Source organism: Aythya ferina (genome assembly GCF_964211825.1).
Source record: "Aythya ferina genome assembly, chromosome: 9".
Lineage (NCBI taxonomy): Eukaryota > Metazoa > Chordata > Aves > Anseriformes > Anatidae > Aythya > Aythya ferina.
Window position 1 is genome coordinate 16,165,397 of NC_140305.1, and position 20,499 is coordinate 16,185,895.

At 44.3% G+C, this 20,499-nt stretch overlaps 1 protein-coding gene across 1 annotated transcript in view; it reads right to left on the reverse strand.

The window, feature by feature from the left end:
- The window catches only part of LOC311441102 (IgGFc-binding protein-like), a 74,268-nt gene that overhangs the window by 51,310 nt on the left and 2,459 nt on the right, over window positions 1–20,499 (reverse strand). The window contains exons 4-27 of the mRNA XM_084528759.1: window positions 19,198–19,460; window positions 18,476–18,557; window positions 16,246–16,311; window positions 15,737–15,981; window positions 14,024–14,307; window positions 13,172–13,449; window positions 11,391–11,986; window positions 10,611–11,175; window positions 9,810–10,009; window positions 9,331–9,711; window positions 8,027–8,313; window positions 7,039–7,310; window positions 5,775–5,924; window positions 4,917–5,173; window positions 4,730–4,814; window positions 4,539–4,607; window positions 4,185–4,426; window positions 3,806–4,089; window positions 3,401–3,678; window positions 2,567–3,162; window positions 1,787–2,351; window positions 1,423–1,622; window positions 941–1,321; window positions 293–579 (exon numbers count right to left, since the gene is read on the reverse strand). Of these exons, the coding sequence (XP_084384885.1) occupies window positions 293–579; window positions 941–1,321; window positions 1,423–1,622; window positions 1,787–2,351; window positions 2,567–3,162; window positions 3,401–3,678; window positions 3,806–4,089; window positions 4,185–4,426; window positions 4,539–4,607; window positions 4,730–4,814; window positions 4,917–5,173; window positions 5,775–5,924; window positions 7,039–7,310; window positions 8,027–8,313; window positions 9,331–9,711; window positions 9,810–10,009; window positions 10,611–11,175; window positions 11,391–11,986; window positions 13,172–13,449; window positions 14,024–14,307; window positions 15,737–15,981; window positions 16,246–16,311; window positions 18,476–18,557; window positions 19,198–19,460 (6,913 nt within the window). The remainder of the gene's footprint in view (window positions 1–292; window positions 580–940; window positions 1,322–1,422; window positions 1,623–1,786; window positions 2,352–2,566; window positions 3,163–3,400; window positions 3,679–3,805; window positions 4,090–4,184; window positions 4,427–4,538; window positions 4,608–4,729; window positions 4,815–4,916; window positions 5,174–5,774; window positions 5,925–7,038; window positions 7,311–8,026; window positions 8,314–9,330; window positions 9,712–9,809; window positions 10,010–10,610; window positions 11,176–11,390; window positions 11,987–13,171; window positions 13,450–14,023; window positions 14,308–15,736; window positions 15,982–16,245; window positions 16,312–18,475; window positions 18,558–19,197; window positions 19,461–20,499) is intronic.

Here is a 20,499-nt window from a genome sequence, read left to right on the forward strand (position 1 = left end):
GCACTGCCACTAGCAAGCCAGCCTTGAGGACAAAGGGGAACAGCCACACGTCAGGAATCCAGCTGCAGACAGCACATCCCACAGGTGGATGCAGCACAGAAGCGAGACGCAAGGGCCGTGTGCCTGCTGCTGTGGAGCCTCCATACGCTCCCTCACGCTTTCCCACAACTGCCTCCTGCTACCTGCCCCGTGCGTGACTAACACTACCAACCCTCCTTCCTCGCGCTGCTCACAGCTCCCCTCTCTCATGCTCCCCTTTGTCCGTCATCTACGCAACACAACAAGGACTCACGGCCACTCGTCATCCGGCACCCTCCAGCTGTTTCCAAAGGCATTGGTGTCAGACACAACGACCCCGTCGGGTCGTGTGAAGTCGTCCTCTTGTCTCCCGGTGTATGTTCCACACAACCCACACAGCTTGCCCCAGTGCTTCTCGGACACCCTCACAAGGAGCTCATGGTCCCCGTTGAACTGCACCTGCAGGCCCAGCTTGGTAGAGACTTGCACGTAGGAGCCACTCAGAGAAACGTTCACACCGGGGGCTGGAGAAGCAGGCAGGGAGGCCAGAGCACCGTTGATCTGAACAGGGAGGAGAGGGGGAGAGAGAAGCATAAAGACGGGCCCTCCGCTGCCAACTCACTGCTCTTCACTGCGGTGGTGCCAGGGCCCACCGAGCCACAAGCGCTGCTGGCATGAGGAACCGCGCCCAGCCCTACGAGAACAGCAGCTACCCCACGGACAGCACACAGAAAGCTCGGGACAGCAGGCAGAAACTCTGTTGCTGCGCCAGCAGTCCTGTCTGCCCCACTCAGAGGCTCGCTGTGCTCTCGTGGGAGCACGCCAGCAGGTTCAGGCAACATCAAGCTCTTCTGGGGGAACCGTGCTGCTAATGGTACTTTGGATATCGGTGTTCCCAGGCCTAAAAGTGAGGGGCGCTTACGTAGACTGCCTTGTTCTTGCGCAGTGCAATGTGGAGGCCTTCCACGGACAGCGCGACGGAGTTCAGAGCCGTCCAGCTCCGGCTGCCCCGATGTTCGTTGCGCGTGGTGATGCTGAAGCCGAGGGAGGAGTTGTCACAGGCCGTCACCACTGTGTAGTTGCAGGAGCCCTGGAAGTGGTGAAGCTTCCCGTCGAAGGTGCTGTAATGCGGGTCGCCGTAGATGTGGCAGAGAGCCGTGCTGGCCGGGTAACAGCCCCGCTGGCCGTCCTGGATCTTGCAGATCTCCTCCTCACCACAGGACAACGCAGAGCAAACCATCTGGCCGTTGGCTTGACACTGGCACTGCCTAGTGCAGTTCTCGTTCACAAAGTGCTCTCCTTCCTGCAGGCAGAGAAACCCGGAGCCCCATCACGTCAGGCAGGGAAGTAGAGGCAAAGCAGTGCCTCGGGAGGGGAGCGAGACGCCACAGGGTTTTCACTCACGCTGTAGTAGTTGCCCTCAAAGAGGCAGCCACAGTTGGCCTCGGGCACGCAGGCGTCTCCGCTGAGCAGGAAGCCAGAGGTGCACGCGCAGCCCTCCATGCAGGGCTTGGAGCAGTTCTGCGGGGCTTGTTGGTCAATGCAGGTGGCAGGACAGCCAGTCATGCAAGGGTCATAGTAGCTGTTGGCAGGGCACCGCAGGGCTGCAACGGGAAGGGGACAGTTAGGACCTGCCAAGCCCTCCAGGAAGGGGCTACCTTCTGGGAAGGGGAAGACCAACAAACGAGTCGTTGATCGCTGCTTTGCCAGAGGCACTGGGCACAGGAGAGGCCCGCTTTCCTCTGGCAACTCCAAGGCAGGTACTCACGGCAGAAGGTGGCATTCCTCCAGGGGAGAAGAGTCACGCCGGCTGCCTGGCACGCGTCAGCGTAGGCCTCCAGGGCACCACACAGGACCTCCTGGCTGCCACTCATGGCACAAAGGTCATAGGAGCAGGTGTCAAAGTAGCTCTGGGGGTTGATCACGGCATGGCAGCTCTCAAAAAAGCCTGGTCTGGCAGTCAGTATGCCACAGAACTGCTCCGATTGGTAGAGCTTCTCCTCTTCCGCACTGCAGGGTTCCGGGGGTGAGGGCACACCGCAAGAGGGGTCACCGTCCGGCACCTTCCAGCTCTCCCCCAGCGCATTGGAGTCTGCGGCTTGCTGCCCGTCGGGCATCATGTAGTCGTCCTCTCGCCGGCTGTTGAAGTTCCCGCACATGCCGCAGGTCAGGTTGGAGTAGGTGGTGGGCACCCTCACCTCCACCGAGTGGTCGGCGTCGTAGGACACTCTGAGGTTGAAGTCCGTCTCCAGGACGATGTAGCGGCCGCTTGTGCTCACTCTGATGGCTCCTCCTGCTGCACTCACCGGCAAGGTCCGGCGCACACCGTTCACCTAGGGCAGACGCACCGCAATGGACCGTGGTCTCTCTGGGGCCCTCGGCCCCACAGGACCACGAGCCCCGCTCGCACAGACACCCCTGCAGCTGGCACAGCCATACATCTGCTGCACTCTGGGGACCCATTTACCAGAGAAGAGGGAAGACCCTGCCAAGAAAAGCCAGCCCTGCCTCGCAGACACACCGTGCTTGAGCCAGCCCAGCTCCTTACCAGCACTTGGCTCCTCTCCTGCTTGACGATTGCAATGCGCTCTCCGTACACCTCGACCAGGACTTCGCGCACGTACGACACTCGGGGGTTGCCACGATGCTCGTTCTTTGCCTCAACATTGAAGTAGGGCACGGAGCTGTTGGAGCACACTTTGGCCAGGGTGTAGGTGCAGTTCCCCATGAAGTCGTGCGTCACCTTGTCAAAGGTAACGTAGTGAGGGTCGCCGTGGATGTTGCAGATGCCATATGTGTGTTCAAGGCACTCGGGTTTCCCATTCTGCACACCACAGTACTGGCCCGCAGGGCATGAGGCGCTGGAGCACTGGACTTTGCCTCCCCGCGTGGGACACGTGCACTTTGTGGAGCAGCTGTTGTCCGTCCAGAACTCCGAGCCCACCGGGTAGTGCTGCCCATTGTGCCAGCACCCGCACTGCTGGCTGGGCACACATCGGTCGTTGTAGAGCAGGTACCCGCTGTCGCACACGCAACCCTCCACGCACGGCAGGCTGCAGGTGACGGGAGCCATAGGGTCAACACAGGTGGCAGGGCAGGCTGCAGCACAGGGCTCGTAGTGACTGTTGGCTGGACAGGTGATGGCTGCCAAGGCAAAAGGAGTAGCAGTGAAACCATCGGTAACACTACACTCAGAATGCCCTCAAGGTAGGCAGGCTTCACCGCATGTTTTGGAAACTGGCATCATCACCCCGTTCCCACCATGCCCCCACGTGATGCCTTCCGCAGGGAAAGGACCACTATGGGGATCTGGTGGACAAAGGGTGCTCCTTGCCACGGCGGCTAGCCAGCCCAGGGAAATGCTTCCCTGCTTCTGACTTACGGCAGAATGTCGCGTTCCTCCACGCAGGAAGCTTGACACCAAGCGCCTGGCAGGCATCCGCATAGGCCTGCAAGCTGTTGCACAGGGCCTCGCCATCCAGCCCCAGCTCACACAGGTCGTAAAGGCAGGTGTCGAAGTAACCGCTGGGACTCAGCACGGCGTGGCACACCTCAAACGGGCTGCTGCTGTCAGTGAGGAGTCCGCAGAAGCGGCTGCTGGCAATGACTTGCTTGTCGGCCTCACTACAGGCTGGCGGGGCGGGCTGTCCGGCTGAGCAGCTGTGGAAAGGCAGGGAGAAGGGCCCCTGGGTTAGCTGTGGGCTTCTTCCTCCTCACTCTGGAGGCTTCTTGCCTCCTCCTCCCCTTGCGCGACACGTCCCCGCACCTACGCGGGGGCCACACGCACCTGCTGTCGTTGGACACCTGCCAGCTGTTACCCAGGCTGGTGGAGTCTGGCTCCAGCACCCCCTCCGGGTTCAGGAAGTCGTCTGCTGCCATCCCGTTGTAGTTCCCACACATGCCACAAACCTTCTGCCCAAAGGTGCTCGGAAGCGTCACCTCCACCAGATGGTTCCCATCAAACTTCACTCTCAAGCCAAAGTCTGTCGTGACCACAGTGTAGAAGCCGCTGGACGAGACCTGCACGCCTGCCGACGGGGTGCAGGGCAGCACCTCTGCCACTCCGTTGACCTGCAAGGACACAAACCAAGAGAGGGTTGGAGCAACCCGTTTGGCGCGGCTCTCTGTCCTGACACAGCCCCGACGTTGCTCCCCCCTGCGCTTACCGTCACCACGCCGCCCTTCCCCAGCCTTATGCGCTGGCCATACACATCGACATCCACGTACTGGACGTAGGACACGCGCGTGTTGCCTCCCCTGTGCTCATTGGCCGCTTCCACATTGAAGTAGGGCAGCGAGCTGTTGCTCTCACACAGCTTGGACAGGGTGTAGGTGCAGGTGCCCATGAAGTGGTGTATTTGATTGTCAAAGGTGTGGTAGTGAGGGTCTCCTTCCACCACACAGGTCCCTGACAGAGGAAGGACCAGAGGAAACGTTCAGTGATGCACCTCCTGCCGCCTCCTCTCCACAGCCCACCCTGACCAAACGCTGCAGCCCCGTGACTTGTCTGCTCCACTCACCTGAGCTTGGCGAGGGTGTTGGTGTCCCAGGTGTTGGTGTGCTGGTGCTAGGTGTTGGAGGTATATCGCCTACGAGAGACACAATGGCACATGTAAATCAATCCCCCTTGACCAGATCCTCTTCAAGGCAGAAACTACATTGACTGCCACGACAAGCAAGCTGCCCTTTCCCAAGCCGTGTGATGAGGTACCTGGGCAGTATCCCTTTTCAATGGACAGATCATCCAGTGCCACGTCGCTGCGGAAATCTTCACCTATCATGCCTTCGAGGACAATCTAAGGGAAGGGATGGTTTCCAGCATTAGCTCCACTACAAACACTGTGTTCCATTTCAAAGCACACTCCGTCTCAGATGGCAGTTTGAGCCTCTGCCCTTACCTGCATGTTTCCTTTGCTGTGCACCGTGAGCTCTCCTAAATGCCATCTGTCCCCTTTGCTTCCAGCTTCTTTCCATTCCAGTGTCGATGTTTCATTGTGAGTTACGTACACCCGCAGGGCCATTGTTTCAGCCACGCCGTACATGTGGTACCAGAAGCGGAAGCAGTGCGGTCCTTCCGAACCACATACTGGACTGGCCAAGCGAGCTACATCAGCTGGGTTATGCTCACTTCCTTGCAGGTATATGTAATAGCCATCTGGAAATAGCACAGTGGTAAGTTCTCATATTGCTGCATCTGGGCTACACAAAATACCTCATTTACATTTTGTGTGCAGCTGCATTTTCTTGGGAGGCATGGCGAGAGCAGTCTGCACATAGTTTTCATGGTACTTTAAATGGAATGCTTTTCTCTCCAGAATAGAAGTCTAGACATCACTGGCCAGTGAGTGTGTGATGTTAGGATATGGGCATTTAATCAGTCTATAATATTATAGTTTTCCTGTACCCAGCACCACCATTAAATTTCCTGTCCCCATATGGTTTTCCAGCAGATTACACCTCCTCCCTAGGGGAAGGCTAGCATCCTAAATTATGGGTCAGGCATTGAAGTGATCCAATCTCAGCCTGGGTATGTCTTTCCTGAAGCCTATCTGCAGGTAACTATGCAAACATGTTACACACTCGTCCATGTGCTGCACTGGTCATTCATCCCAAGACAAATTCCTGACTGCTGCAGAAGATTCTGGATAAAGCCCTGGAAACACGTTGCCTGGATTTCCTATTAAAAGAGGCTCTTTGCAATCTTCTCAGAGACTGCTCTACCTGAAGCACAGTCAGATACTGGTTGCTGTTCCTACCTCCTGTTGTGTGGTCATAGGAAGGGCCAGTGTTCGGTGAGGGTGTTGGCCCCTTGTTCCTTATCCAGTCAAAGTTGTCATCGACTGCCTGTTCCCATCCACAGAAGTCAACATCAAATGTGCAGGATATATTGCAGGCTGTTGGTGCAGCTGTACATGTTGCAGATAGAAAAAAACAGTTTCCACAATGAGGCCTGGAATCTTTTCACTGTTCTGATAATGTCCTTCTAGATCTCATGCACTCATGTCCATTAAAGATTGGAAGATGATATAACAGAGTGAGTAGAAGCAATCCATACAGAAACATTGATTATTAAATGTCAAAATGTATCTGAGAATATCTGTTCTTTATAAGTCCATTACTTAATTATCATCATAATGCACTAATATTCTCTATTTTTACACTGTGTTTTAATCCTTGGTCACTGCAAATTGCTCAAAGCTCTCCTATTTGGCACAACAGCTGGCTCTCAAAGTGCAGCTTTGGTAGAAATCTAGACAACATTATGAGAATAGCCTAACATTTCTTTTACAGTTTCTAAATTGTGATGAGAAATATTACCTCAGATTTGAAAGAGGTTATGGAATGTCTTTTCATGTCATAGACAGGCTGTCATTTTTTCTGTTTCTGGTGATCACCCCTGGTAGTTGTAGAAGCAGTTTCATGTCTCTAGTCCTTCTTCTATGTTAACTAGTCTGCCTAGATAATAAGGCCCTAATAGTGTAATGAGTGGGAGGCTAAATGGAGCTCAAGTCAAGTTGCAGGATTTTCACTTATTAATTTTAAGCTCTGGTTTATACACTTCTAAAGTTTTTTGACATGCTTTATTAAAACCTGGAACTGTAGACTAGTGGTGTAAATGTTGTATTAACACTTCTCAAAAACAAAAAAATATTTTATTAAAGCCAGAGTGGTGATCTGTTTGGAAAAAATAACAAGTTGGTTTGAAAGAAAACACTAAGTGTTTAATTTTCCCTGGCTCATCACTTAACTGCCAGATATGTTGGCTTTCATGACCCAGTTCTGAATAACTCTCTGAAGTCAAAAATGTTCAAACATTGTGGCTTAAAGTGAACACTGGAAGACCATTAAATGCATAGGCTAGAAGCTTGATTTCGTAAGACACTGAGCAATCAAAAGTTTTCTATGTCTTCCTAAATCACCTTCTCTGAAATTCTTCTCAGCTTCTTAGTTATTTGCATTTATATTTGTAACATGAGGATTGAATTGCATTGCTATTGGCTAAATGGCCTTGTGACTTACCACAGATGGTACCTTCCCTCCATTCTCCCAGATTTACACCTCCAAGCTCACAGGCAGCAGCATATGCCTCTAAAATTTTGCAAAATTGTTCAGAATTCCCCTCTGTGGCACACAGGTCATAGACACAGCTCTCAAAGTACAGCTGTGGTGGAATGTACCAATGACAGACTGCAAAAGGCCCACTGTTTTCCAAAATAATTTTACAGACTTCTTCATATTCTTTCTCTTTTTCTGTGTCACAGGTCGGTGGCACAACTGCAACTGGATTACATCTGCATCAAGAATAAACAGCAGCATGGTTATATAATACATATTTATATTTTTTTCTACACTGTAAGGTACACCTCAACACTAATAGAACTCGATGCTGAATTCTGTGGATCTGTTGTGTATTCTCATCTTTAGTTTTTAAGAGCCAAAGGTGAGAAATATTACAATTTGACTCACAATTCCCCATTAAGAGTACAGTAGTGAATTGTTAAGGTATGCCTACCCATCCATAGACTGAAGTCAAAAGAAACCAGCCAACCAGATATCTAACACAAGGAATATAATTTCAATTCACTATTGTGGATAGTAAGGTAGCTAATTAGTGTATGAAAGCATTAATAGACAGTGCTTATCTTAATCAATGTATAATTATGTTAGGAGGAGAATCTGAGGCATATATTTAGCTTTCTTATAGTTGGATGATATAAAGAAGATATTTTAGCATAGAGAAACAAGAAGAAATAAAGTTAACATGCAAAAAAGGAGCCCAATTTCAAATAAAATGTACAAAGTTCATACTGAAAACCATTGAAGAGTAGTTTTAAAAATAAAGTGCTTTCTACTGAGATGTGGAATTTTTCAAAGGTGAAAATTCTAGCCAACAAGTAATATCAAAAAACGTTTTTTATGGAATGCATATTATGTGTGTTAATCTCTTAAGTAGAAGCTCTATGTTTCAGGTATTTTACTGTTTCCTTTAATATTATTGGATACTTACATCCAGTTGTCATCCTTCACTAGCCAGCTGTCACCAAATTTATTTGGATCCTGTTCTAGGACATTGTCTGGTTTAAGAAAATCATCCAGCTGGTTGTCATTGAATGTCCCACACAGACCACACAGCTGTCCTTTGAGACTTTCATCAACCTGAATAAAAAGCTCCTGGTCGCCATCAAACTTCACCTGGATCCCTAGAGAGGTATCAATGACTACATAATGTCCTTTTACAGCTACTGTTGCTCCATGCTTCAAATCCACAGGGAGGGAAACCTGAAATCCATCCACCTAAAGAAAACAAAGCCCACACAAACAGGTGAGTCAATAAAGCTCCAAGTAACAAAGGAGAGGTCTACACTGCTAATCCCATAGCTTTCTTCAGCAAGTCAGCCTTATTCTAAGGAGCAAGATAGACAAAAAAAAAATGAAGCTGATCAGGGACTAATCAGCTATATACTTATCTCATATATTGAATATTCTTTTATGAAGAAAGGCTGAGAGAGATGGGTTTATTCAGCCTGAAGAAGAAAAGGCTCCAGGGAGGACTCACTGCAGCTTTTCAATACTTAAAGTGGGCTTATAAAAAGATGGACAGTCACTTTTTGCTCAGGAAGATAATGATAGGACAAGAGAGAGTGGTTTTAAACTGAAAGAGGGAGATTTATATTAGGTGTTAGGAGGAAATTCTTCACTCAGAGAGTGGTGAGGCACTTGAACAGGTTGCCCAGAGAGGTTGTGGATGCTCCATCCCTGGAGGTGCTCAAGACCAGGCCCTGGGGAATCTAATCTAGTGGGTGGCATCCCTGCCTATTTCAGGGGGGTTGGGAGTGGATGATCTTTAAGGTCCCTTCCAACCCAAGCTGTTCTATGATTCAATGAATATGGGTTTATAGCACAAGTTGAGCACTGTATTGTCACAGCTACATGCATAGCAATACTTGGACAAGTTAATTTAAAGCTATCTCTGGTATGTACGGGTCTGAGAGCATATAGCAAAAATACTACTTCTGATTTAAAGACCAGAACAGTAAAATCCAGACTGAGATTTAGTTCAGCAAAAGCTTTCTATTTAAGGGTGAAGTTACAGTTGGAGATGTTTTTCCTAAAACCTAATGCAGACATGATTTGACTGGACATAATGCATAATGACGCTATGCTGATTTCTGACTCTTCAAAAAAAATATTTATGTGCCTTCTAGCATATGTAGTCTTGAAGGTGAATGAAGTAGAGAAACCTGATTCAGTTCTGGTTGGAAAAATGCAGTGCACAGATATGATAGATTGTGCTTAAAGTAGAACACTTACATAGGTCTCTTTATTTCTCCTCACAACAATATGAAGATTTTTCAGTGTGACAGCAACTGAGTCCAAGGCTGTCCAATTTGGGTTTCCTCTATGTTTATTTCTGGTTGTCACAGAAAACTGTTCAGAAGAATTTGTGCATGTCTCAACAACTGTATAATTGCAGTCTCCTTGGAAATGGTACAGTCTCCCATCAAAGGTTACATAATGTGGATCCCCAAAAATGTGGCAGGTGCTGGGGTTCAATGGATAACATCCTAGTAGTCCGTTCTGCACCTTGCAAACTTCGCTTGCTTTGCATGTGTTGGAATTACAAATTATAGTCCCACTTCCAGTACATGCACATTGGCCTGCACAGTCTGTTTGCCAAAAAACTTCTCCTTTCTGTTAGAAATGACAAAATAATAATAAAATTTTTAAAAAGTTAAGAATTAATGATGAACTGTGAAAAAAAAGCCCCATAACTATGTGCTAGAACAAACCTCATAATATTTGTCATTGAGAAGACAGCCACAGTTGTTCATGGACACACACTGTCCCCCGCTGATGACAAAGCCATTGTTGCATTCACATCCCTCTACACAAGGTTTGCTGCAGTTCTTTGATGCAAGAGGGTCAGTGCAGGTTGCAGGACAAGCACTGGTGCATGGGTTATAATGGCTATTAGGAGGACAGGCAACAGCTGAAAAACAGTAAAAGGCTCTTCATTGATGATCACAGCTCACATAAAGCTAGGATGCAAAATGGGATTATTTTGAACTAGTGACAGTAATTTATCAGAAACTTCATTGGAGAATAAAATTTCTTTCTTATTTTGAAATCAGAAAGCAAAAAATGAAAAACACTCTACAAGAAAAAGGCTTGAATGTTAACATATATCCTTGATGTTTAGCAACTTTAAATCCAAATGAAAACTAATACTTTCTACGTGAGGTCTACTACTTAGGTGGTATGTGAACTGTGGAAGTCATTAAATGTACACTGGAAAGGAACAAACCAGTTAAAGGCAAAACAACCTACAAATCTCACATGTGATTCCACGTTATCAGTGACCTGCTGCTAGTTATTTGACATAGATTGTTGGGATAGGACAGAGTTCTCCTCATATTTCTGGCAGTAAAAATTAATGAAATGTATTTTGTAGAACTTTATCTGCTCATATTTCATGGGGGAATATGTGAAGAATTTAAGATCTCTAAACTGAATGTTAGTTAGTGCCTGAAAGCAGCCTCCTGAGACAGCAAGGGAACTATTCAAAGATTCAGCTCTGTAGAGAAACTCACGGCAGAAGGTGGCATTCCTCCAGGGGAGAAGAGTCACGCCGGCTGCCTGGCACGCGTCAGCGTAGGCCTCCAGGGCACCACACAGGACCTCCTGGCTGCCACTCATGGCACAAAGGTCATAGGAGCAGGTGTCAAAGTAGCTCTGGGGGTTGATCACGGCATGGCAGCTCTCAAAAAAGCCTGGTCTGGCAGTCAGTATGCCACAGAACTGCTCCGATTGGTAGAGCTTCTCCTCTTCCGCACTGCAGGGTTCCGGGGGTGAGGGCACACCGCAAGAGGGGTCACCGTCCGGCACCTTCCAGCTCTCCCCCAGCGCATTGGAGTCTGCGGCTTGCTGCCCATCGGGCATCATGTAGTCGTCCTCTCGCCGGCTGTTGAAGTTCCCGCACATGCCGCAGGTCAGGTTGGAGTAGGTGGTGGGCACCCTCACCTCCACCGAGTGGTCGGCGTCGTAGGACACTCTGAGGTTGAAGTCCGTCTCCAGGACGATGTAGCGGCCGCTTGTGCTCACTCTGATGGCTCCTCCTGCTGCACTCACCGGCAAGGTCCGGCGCACACCGTTCACCTAGGGCAGACGCACCGCAATGGACCGTGGTCTCTCTGGGGCCCTCGGCCCCACAGGACCACGAGCCCCGCTCGCACAGACACCCCTGCAGCTGGCACAGCCATACATCTGCTGCACTCTGGGGACCCATTTACCAGAGAAGAGGGAAGACCCTGCCAAGAAAAGCCAGCCCTGCCTCGCAGACACACCGTGCTTGAGCCAGCCCAGCTCCTTACCAGCACTTGGCTCCTCTCCTGCTTGACGATTGCAATGCGCTCTCCGTACACCTCGACCAGGACTTCGCGCACGTACGACACTCGGGGGTTGCCACGATGCTCGTTCTTTGCCTCAACATTGAAGTAGGGCACGGAGCTGTTGGAGCACACTTTGGCCAGGGTGTAGGTGCAGTTCCCCATGAAGTCGTGCGTCACCTTGTCAAAGGTAACGTAGTGAGGGTCGCCGTGGATGTTGCAGATGCCATATGTGTGTTCAAGGCACTCGGGTTTCCCATTCTGCACACCACAGTACTGGCCCGCAGGGCATGAGGCGCTGGAGCACTGGACTTTGCCTCCCCGCGTGGGACACGTGCACTTTGTGGAGCAGCTGTTGTCCGTCCAGAACTCCGAGCCCACCGGGTAGTGCTGCCCATTGTGCCAGCACCCGCACTGCTGGCTGGGCACACATTGGTCGTTGTAGAGCAGGTACCCACTGTCGCACACGCAACCCTCCACGCACGGCAGGCTGCATTTATACGGTGCTAATGGGTCAACACAGGTGGCAGGGCAGGCTGCAGCACAGGGCTCGTAGTGACTGTTGGCTGGACAGGCTAGTGCTGTATAATAAAAAATAGTAATACACAGGTTTATCTTTTAATTATTGAAATATTGTTGTTGTTTAATTACATATTCTATTTTGTTCTGAAATATTTGAGGACATCCTGGATTTGTCTGGCAATCTAGTTCATGTGTTTCCTTTTTAAACACCCCCTAATTTAGTTTGAGCTTTGAGCTTTTTAATGTCTTCCTCACGGTGAGAATTTCTTAGGAGACCTCTTACTTTTGTAGGTGTTTTCTTTGGTCACTTGCATGGGCTGAGTATATCACTCATTCTATTTGCCCTTGATATGTGCTATATTGGTCTGGTCTTTTATTCTCGTCTTGTAGCTTCTTAATTTATATATATATATTTTAATTTCCTCAGTGTTTTAAATGTCTGTTAAATAATCAGGATGTATAAGTGCTCTATTCTATTTTTAGATCTTGTTAGACACATGACATATAAAAAAAAATGCTAATTAGAGGTTTTAAACATGAGGTTTTCAAGTGAGAATATGTCAGAATTAACATTTCTTGAACAATCTTTTTCCAGCTTCTGCATACTTACACGTTGCAGTTCAGTTTTTAATGACATAACCTCGCTCTATTTTAGCCTACCTTCCTAAGCAGACAGAGATCACAGAATTACATTATATACTTCTCTGTCCATTCTCCCATTAATTAAATCTGACACAGCTGACTTTCTGGGGAATGGCGGAAGATAGCTCAGTGTCTCTGCAAGTAGAGTGGGTGAAACTCTCGTATGTCAACTAAGCATTTGCAAAACAAGTTGTCGTTTTGTTGTTGTTGTTTTGTTTTGTTTTTCTCAAAGACACTTAAATTAGCTACAACTTCCCCAGAAAGCAAAAAATCCTCTAAGTCAAATGTCCCTGACATACGTAATACTCCTAAGCAAAAACATAGGGACACTACATGATTTCAAAGGAAAAGACCTCAACTCTATTTGAAGATGGACTAGAAAGTGTTTTTTTCCTTTCATCCAGAAACAGCTTAAGTAGTTTCATTAAAGGCTTCCTAAAGGACTCAGATTGAGGACTACACATAATCCTGAAATCTTTATCTTAATCAGTTGAGATTCACAGTGTTACTGGAATTTTTCAATCTTAAAATGCTCTCTCCTCAGGCAGTCCTAACTATATCCTTCTGACAAATGGTAATTTCCAGTAGTCTTTGATACATACGGCAGAAGGTTGCATTTCTCCATGGTTGTAGCTGGACTCCTGCTGCTTGGCACACATCCGCATAAGCCTGCAGGTTTTGACAAAGGGCTGCATTGTTCAAATGAAGCTCACATAGATCATATTGGCAGGCATCGAAATAACTCTGTGGATCAACTATTGAATGGCAGTTCTGGAATGGACCACTGGGATCAGTGACCAGACCACAGTAGTCATTGCTTTGGATGATATGTTTTTCATCATCAGTGCAATTTGGGGTATGGCCATCATCTGGCAAGCACCTGGTGTGGAAAAAATGATGTGTAAAAATTTACTGGCAAACTTTGCATGCAATTGCATTCAAGATGCTTTTCAAATTGCACCTATCAAAACTTTAGGGAGGCTAGCTCAACATTTCAAAAAAACCAAAAACCTACATTAATTCATTATTATTATTATTATTATTTTAAGTTTAAACAAGCTTTAGACATGGCAGACACCTAGGAAGAGCAAAAAAAATAAAAGCATTCAAAGTTAAATATCTGTCATCATTAAATAACATACTGTGTAATTATAAAATAAATCGTTAAGTATCTCAGAAGAGTTCAAACAGGATCTTTAAGTATTAGCATTAATATACTATAACACTAACTGAAATTCTAGTGGGTATCTGCAGGTGTTATATTCAAACTTTCTCTTTTTACGCACTGTTGAATTTGCTAGGAAAGTTTACCCAGATATGTGAAGGAACTTCACTGACAAGAATATATTTTATTCCTTGTTCCTGATATTTTTGGCCTACATTCAACAGTTGCATAAAATACTGCTCATTGTATAACCAATAGCTAAGGCCAAACATTCTGATTGGAGTCCTACCTTGAGTCATTATAAACTTGCCAACTGTTTCCAAGGCTGGCCGAGTTTGTTTCCATCCCTCCATCTGGGTTAAGAAAGTCATCTGTTTTGTTCCCATTATAGTTTCCACATATTCCACAGACTTTTGACATATAGGTACTGGGAAGAGTGATTTCTGCTCTGTGATCTCCATCAAACTTGACATTCAGCCCAAAGTCAGTGGTAACCACAACATACTGCCCGCTTAAGGAAATACTGACAGGGTGCACCAAGGTCAGAGGGAGCACCTGAATGACTCCATCAACCTGCAGGGACAGAGAAAGGCAATCCTTAAAATCACTTTAAAAGAAGTATTTCTAATGGTGATCCTCTTAGACTGTTTCTATACTGAGCATAGGATTTGCATAGTGAGCCTGTACAAGAATTAAGAACTCAGACCATAGTGTTATTGTTTTTTGAAGTCTTATGTAACATGAATGCTGTATATGGGCAAACGATGTAAGGCCTTAAGATCTAGCGATGCAACTACTTAGCTTCGAGGTCCCAGCTGTGGTCAAAGCAAGATTGGTGAATCAGACCCAGATGAAAAAAGTCCAAAACTTAGCAGGGCCTTCAGGAGTAACTGATGGCAGACCTTTTAATTTTGGATAAAACAACATGAGCACGAACAAAGAACATGGCATAAGATTTAAAAGATGTAGCTAGAATGAAGTCTCAGACTGGACAAATTTTGAAAAAGCTTTTTTCTTTTTTCTTTTCTTTTTTTTTTTTTTTTTTCTCTTTCTTCTTAATTTTCACACATGAGATGCCAAACAACAGAAAACACATGCTTGTATAAAGTTTTCTTTTTCATTTTCTTCTTTTTTTTTTTTTTTTAAATTTAATAAAATTAACATTTACTTTGAACATTTGTTCTTATTATATACATAAGAAATTTTAGTTTACTTAGGAACATACATAATGAAAAATGTAAATACAATGGAAAGATATAAAAGAGGAACTGTTGGAGAAATGTGGATATAAAACTCACTGTGCTTCTAAGATCACATGGGAAAGGTCACTGTGTATATTTAAACCTTTATCTCCTCTCACACAGATCACTGCAATTTTATTATTATTTTTAATAAGAAGGGTGTTAATCAAATAAGGAGAGCTATTCATTTATTGTGGGTTTTGAATCGAACATGTATCTGCTACCTTCGCCCTTCATGGAAGTGTGCCAAAAAGAAGTCTTAAAATACAATAGCTGGCCAAATGATACATTCAGCATGAGGAGAGTCATCAGATATTCTCTGGGACTCTCATCTGGCCCTGTTTTATGGCAAGTGCCAGATATTAGGTGAAGCTGGCGGTTATGCTATAAATAGAAATCACAGACAAGCATGCAGCTTTATAGGCCACTGTATAGGCCTGGAAAATAACCACCAGCTCAGCCTCAGTTAATGAAGGGCCTTTTTATTTCCTGCTGCAGAATAAGTTTGGGAATGGGGGGAAGCTTGAAAGGTAGGTTAGCCCACCAAAGCTATCTGGAGCATCAGCTTTGGTCCTGCCTCCTAGCAACATAGCACAACATTTTAACCTGTGCTTTCAATTCCGAAATCCCAATGTTTACTTTAAGGACTCTATAGTACTACTAGTCCTAAGTATTTGACTGCCCCCTAAATATCACTGTATGTTTGTAGTCGTTGCACTACAATTTCTTGAATTTCTGGTGATAGCGTCGTTCAGCCTTACCTTAACAACTCTGTTTTTACCCAGATTGATCCTGTAGCCATACACATCAACATCCACGTACTGGACGTAGGACACGCGCGTGTTGCTTCCCCTGTGCTCATTGGCTGCTTCCACGTTGAAGTAGGGCAGCGAGCTGTTGCTCTCACACAGCTTGGACAGGGTGTAGGTGCAGGTGCCCATGAAGTCATGACGCTGCTTGTCAAATGTGTAATAATGAGGATCCCCATGTATGCTACAAATTGCTTCTGGAGATGGGAAAAAGGAATATATTCTCATCAACATATTGGTGCATCCAGAAAGGCCACCTCATACCTGCATTGTGCAGTGGGAACACACAGTCACCCCCATTTTATAGATTATATATGGAAGGACAGAAACAGAAAAAAATAGATTCATACAGCAATGCCATAGAAACACACACAGAGAAATTAACTAAAGCGTTTAAGTAGCACTGGTAGAAATGCCTTTCTAAAATGCCTTGACTAGCATATGTGACTGGATAAAATTACCTGTCAGTGGAGATGGTGTAGGTTCTGTTGGTGTAGGTGTTGGTGGTACAGGGGTGGAAACTGCATCTGTCAATAGAGAAGATAAGGTAACAATGAGTTATAACATTTCTCCATAAACACTACATACTAACCAATGTACATGAATTTCAACTTACTCTTCACCAGCTTAAACTTAGAAGATTTTCACTGAAGTGAGTGGAATGGCCTATATTTAAAAATGAGTACTTGTAGGTCCTTTGAGCTCTTAGGAGCTCATCTGACTGTTAGGTTGGTGACAGTGACTGAGCTTGTCCCTGCATGCTTCTCTGGAACTGTAAGTGTATTTACAATTGGATGCATGTTTCATGAAATCATAGAATGGTTGAGGTTGGAAGGGACCCTTAAGGATCATCTAATTCCAACCTCTCTGCCATGGGCAGGGACACCTTCCACCAGATCATGTTGCCAAAAGCCCCATCCAACCTTATTATTGACATTACTAATAGCATTATTTATAAAAAATTTAGTCATAGTATAGAAAACAAGTCTAGTTATAGCATAGAAAACTCATAAGAGGACAAGGTAGAGATTTGTAAATTATGATACAGCAACTACATACTTTTTTGTGCTCACCATATGGTTAAGCTGGAAGTGGGGAGTTTTGCAGGATACTTATGATTATAATTTAGAAAAAGACAATAGACTTCACATAAACTGATGTTCAGTATATACTGATAAAGCTCTGTATAAAATGATCCTATTCACTTGATGATTTCTAACTTCAAAGCTGAAGACACATTTTAATAAACTGCTTGCAAAATGGGATCAACTGCTTTGCATCCACTGGCTTCTTGCACACCTCCTTCTTTTATGCCCACTTATGCACATCCAGTTCCCTACTCTGGCACAGCTCAACATTTCGCATATGCAGCACAAATATTTATTTTTGTTCTTTTTTTATTCTCAAGCTTTAAGTTAACTTTGTTGTAGAGCTGAGAAAAAGAACAGAAGAAAACCTCTTTCTAAGATAGTCTCTCGAGATGTAAGGTGAAGAAGTTCTGCAAGTGACAATATGAGTATCGAACATACAACCCAAAGAATGATTGTTAAAATTGCCTTGAAAACTAATTTTTCATGTGACAAATGGACATATATTTAGATTTTTATGAGTCTGATTAAAATGTTTATTCCATCGAGCATTCTTCTAGAAGCAAAAAGTTGGGAGGATTTTTTATTTTTTTATTTTATTTTATTTTATTTTATTTTTTTTTTTAACAAGGCCTAATAACTCACTGAACTGATCATATTAGTAGCCACACAGTTTAACAGAGGGAGGAGCACTTCTCTCGCCTCTCGGAATTACATTTAGTGCACCATCCAGTGGCTGAATTGTGTGGTAATGAGTCCGGAAAAAATGAACAGCTGGCTCTCCAAAAGAGCCCCAAGTATTATGCACAGAATTTTAAAGAAAATTACGTGTTCTGAGGGTGTGAACACGAATGGAACTCTTCACCCTCCAAAAATCCTGCCTAGTGTAATTTGAACCATTTTATCATCATTATATGAGTAGTGTTTCACAGAGAGACCTATTTATACCTAGTGACATTTTCTATACCATATTCAGCAGGTTCCTTGTAGAATTCACATTTTATAAGTTTTGCTTCATAACAGTACAGATGGGATGAAACAGTAATTCATTTCTGAATCCAAGTCATTCACAGTTTGTGCAAGTCTTGGCTATTTTGTTACAGGATCAGGAATCGAGTTCAAATTGCTGATTCATAGACAGAAATGGTAGTGCAATTCAGCATTATTGAGTCACCATTATTTATTTATTTATTTTTGCTGCATATGGAAGTTCTGTTTATTTGCTGAGCTCATATGAACAGAGGTTTGCTGTAAAATGTTGATTAGATCATTTAATCTGTAATTCATGAGCAATGTTCATATTCTTGGCTGGGTTTAGAGATGGACTTCAAACTTAAAGTTTGTTGAACCTTGTGAAAATGATCACATTTGCAGAGAAGCAGATAGCTTATTCTCTACATTCGAGGTGGTGAGGAAAGATTTGGGAAGAATCTACACCAGAACAGGTAACATTTAAATGAAGTGAGCTGTAAAGCTTTTACCATTTCTTTTGTGGTTTGGAATTACAAGGAGTTTTGATATTGTATATGGAATTGAATAATGGTCAACAGCTTAAACAGAGATGAGGAAGGAGTGTATGCTAAGGCACAAATATAAAACTTACCACAGGATCCATCTCTTACTCTCACATTGTCCAGTGCTGTATCTCCATACTCTGTCAGTCCTCGGACAGCCTCAAAAATGACCTAGCCAGGATGTAAATGGAATAATTGCAACAATTACTCAGACAAATGTGACAGAATTTCCCTCAGCCTGTTTTCAAAATATTCTGTCTGGTCTATCTCTAAGGACATCAGGTGAACTGAGGGTGGAACAGTTTTCCTAGCTTTCCTCGGAAGTCTAGAATATATATTCTGTAGCAAGGTAGGGACTTGATGAAACACTACACTCTGTTTATTTTATTTTATTGATTGATAAATGACTTATTAAAATTAGTTTTCTGGATTCTATAGAGGAGTTGAACATAGGCAGCATCCCACAGTTTAAACCTAAGCTTGCAACGGAAAAACCTGCACTTAAGTAAGGCGCCTAAAGTCCTTGTCATCATGATGAAATGAGGGAAGAAGGGAGGGTAGGAAGAAAGGAAAGAGAGAGAAAAGTAAATATAGTTTATCCATTAGCTAAAAACACTAATAAAACTCGGGGTCGTTTGTTTCTTCTCGGTTCGTTGGCACAGAGCATTTGGGTATTATACTTACAAAACATAAAACAAGAAATTCGTGGTTATATTTTCTAGCTTACATATACAATCTTTTACAGCTTGCAAAGGGAGAACAAACATTAATGCTGACACTGCACAAAAAAATTATTCTGAAAATATATTACCTTTATCCTTCTTTGTGTTGAAAAAGTATGAGTGACAGCACCATAATTCCAAGAGGAACTCTGGTTTCCCTTCCGACTCCATGCCACAGACTCCCCTGTGCTGTCTTGGATAATCACTCTCAACTCATTCATTTCTTCTGACCCAAACATATAGTACCAGAAGTCTATGCATATTTTTCCAGAAACCACAACATCTGGGCTCTCAAGTCTGTTAGTGTCAAATGGGATCAGATTACTTGCTTCTTGGTAGATGAAATAGCCTTCTGCAGAGTGAAAAAAAAATAAAAATAGGGCTGAATCTTTGTAACTTGTTAGGTGTAACTTAAAACCGAAGTACAACTCTGGAAGAATTCAAGTGCATCAACATTAACAAAGAAGCAAAGTAGAAGGGATTTGTAATTTACGTTGCAATAGTTAGCATTCTATAGCTATCTAAAGTGGAGTGTAAATTAGAAAGCAAATAAAATTTATCTCACACAAACAGTTATTTTGGCATCATGAACAAAAATTTAAACATCTTTCAAGAGACAGCACATCCAGATATAGTGCCCCACTGATGGTTGTTCAGTTTCTTCTTTCCTCAAAGGAAAATAATGTGAATTGCTATGCAATCTGCTATACAACTTCTCTTGTAGGATATATTTTCCTTTAAATATTTTGGTCTCAAGATAAGCAAATCCCTGGCACAAGGAAAAGTCCAACCCCTCAACGTTTGTTTTTGTCTCAAAATAGGAGGGATATAAAAAAAGAAATACAGATATTTCCATTAAAATATTTAGATTTGATATTATCAAAAGGACTGAAACTTCTCAAAATTCAGAATCTCACAATATTTGCTTTTAGGATTTGAAATAGTTTAGTTTGAATTGGTTCAATATGAGATCTCATTTTACTTTTCTAGGGCTGAAGCTTTTTGCTTGCCATCACTTCCCTGTACTAAGATCAAAGCTACATTTCCTCAATGCAGTTAGTCAAGTCTCTCCCATCTGACTGTGGAAAGGAATGAAAAAAGACCATTTCTACATTGTAGAGTATTTCTCCACAAAAAAAATTATCTATTACTCACTAAAAGGTTTTAGGACTTTATTGATGGTAAGAAAATTTAAGTAACATTTGGAGTTATATGGTCTGTGCCAATTGGAAAAAAAAAAAAAAAGACATTATTATCTAGTTGTGTGAATCTCTGTTTCAAGTATTTCACTTCTTCTTTCAACAAAATACTAAAAATGTAAAAATTCCTTACTGAAAATCCAAACCGATACTGTTCTAATCTGCTTACTAACTGAGTCTGACAGAAGGTGA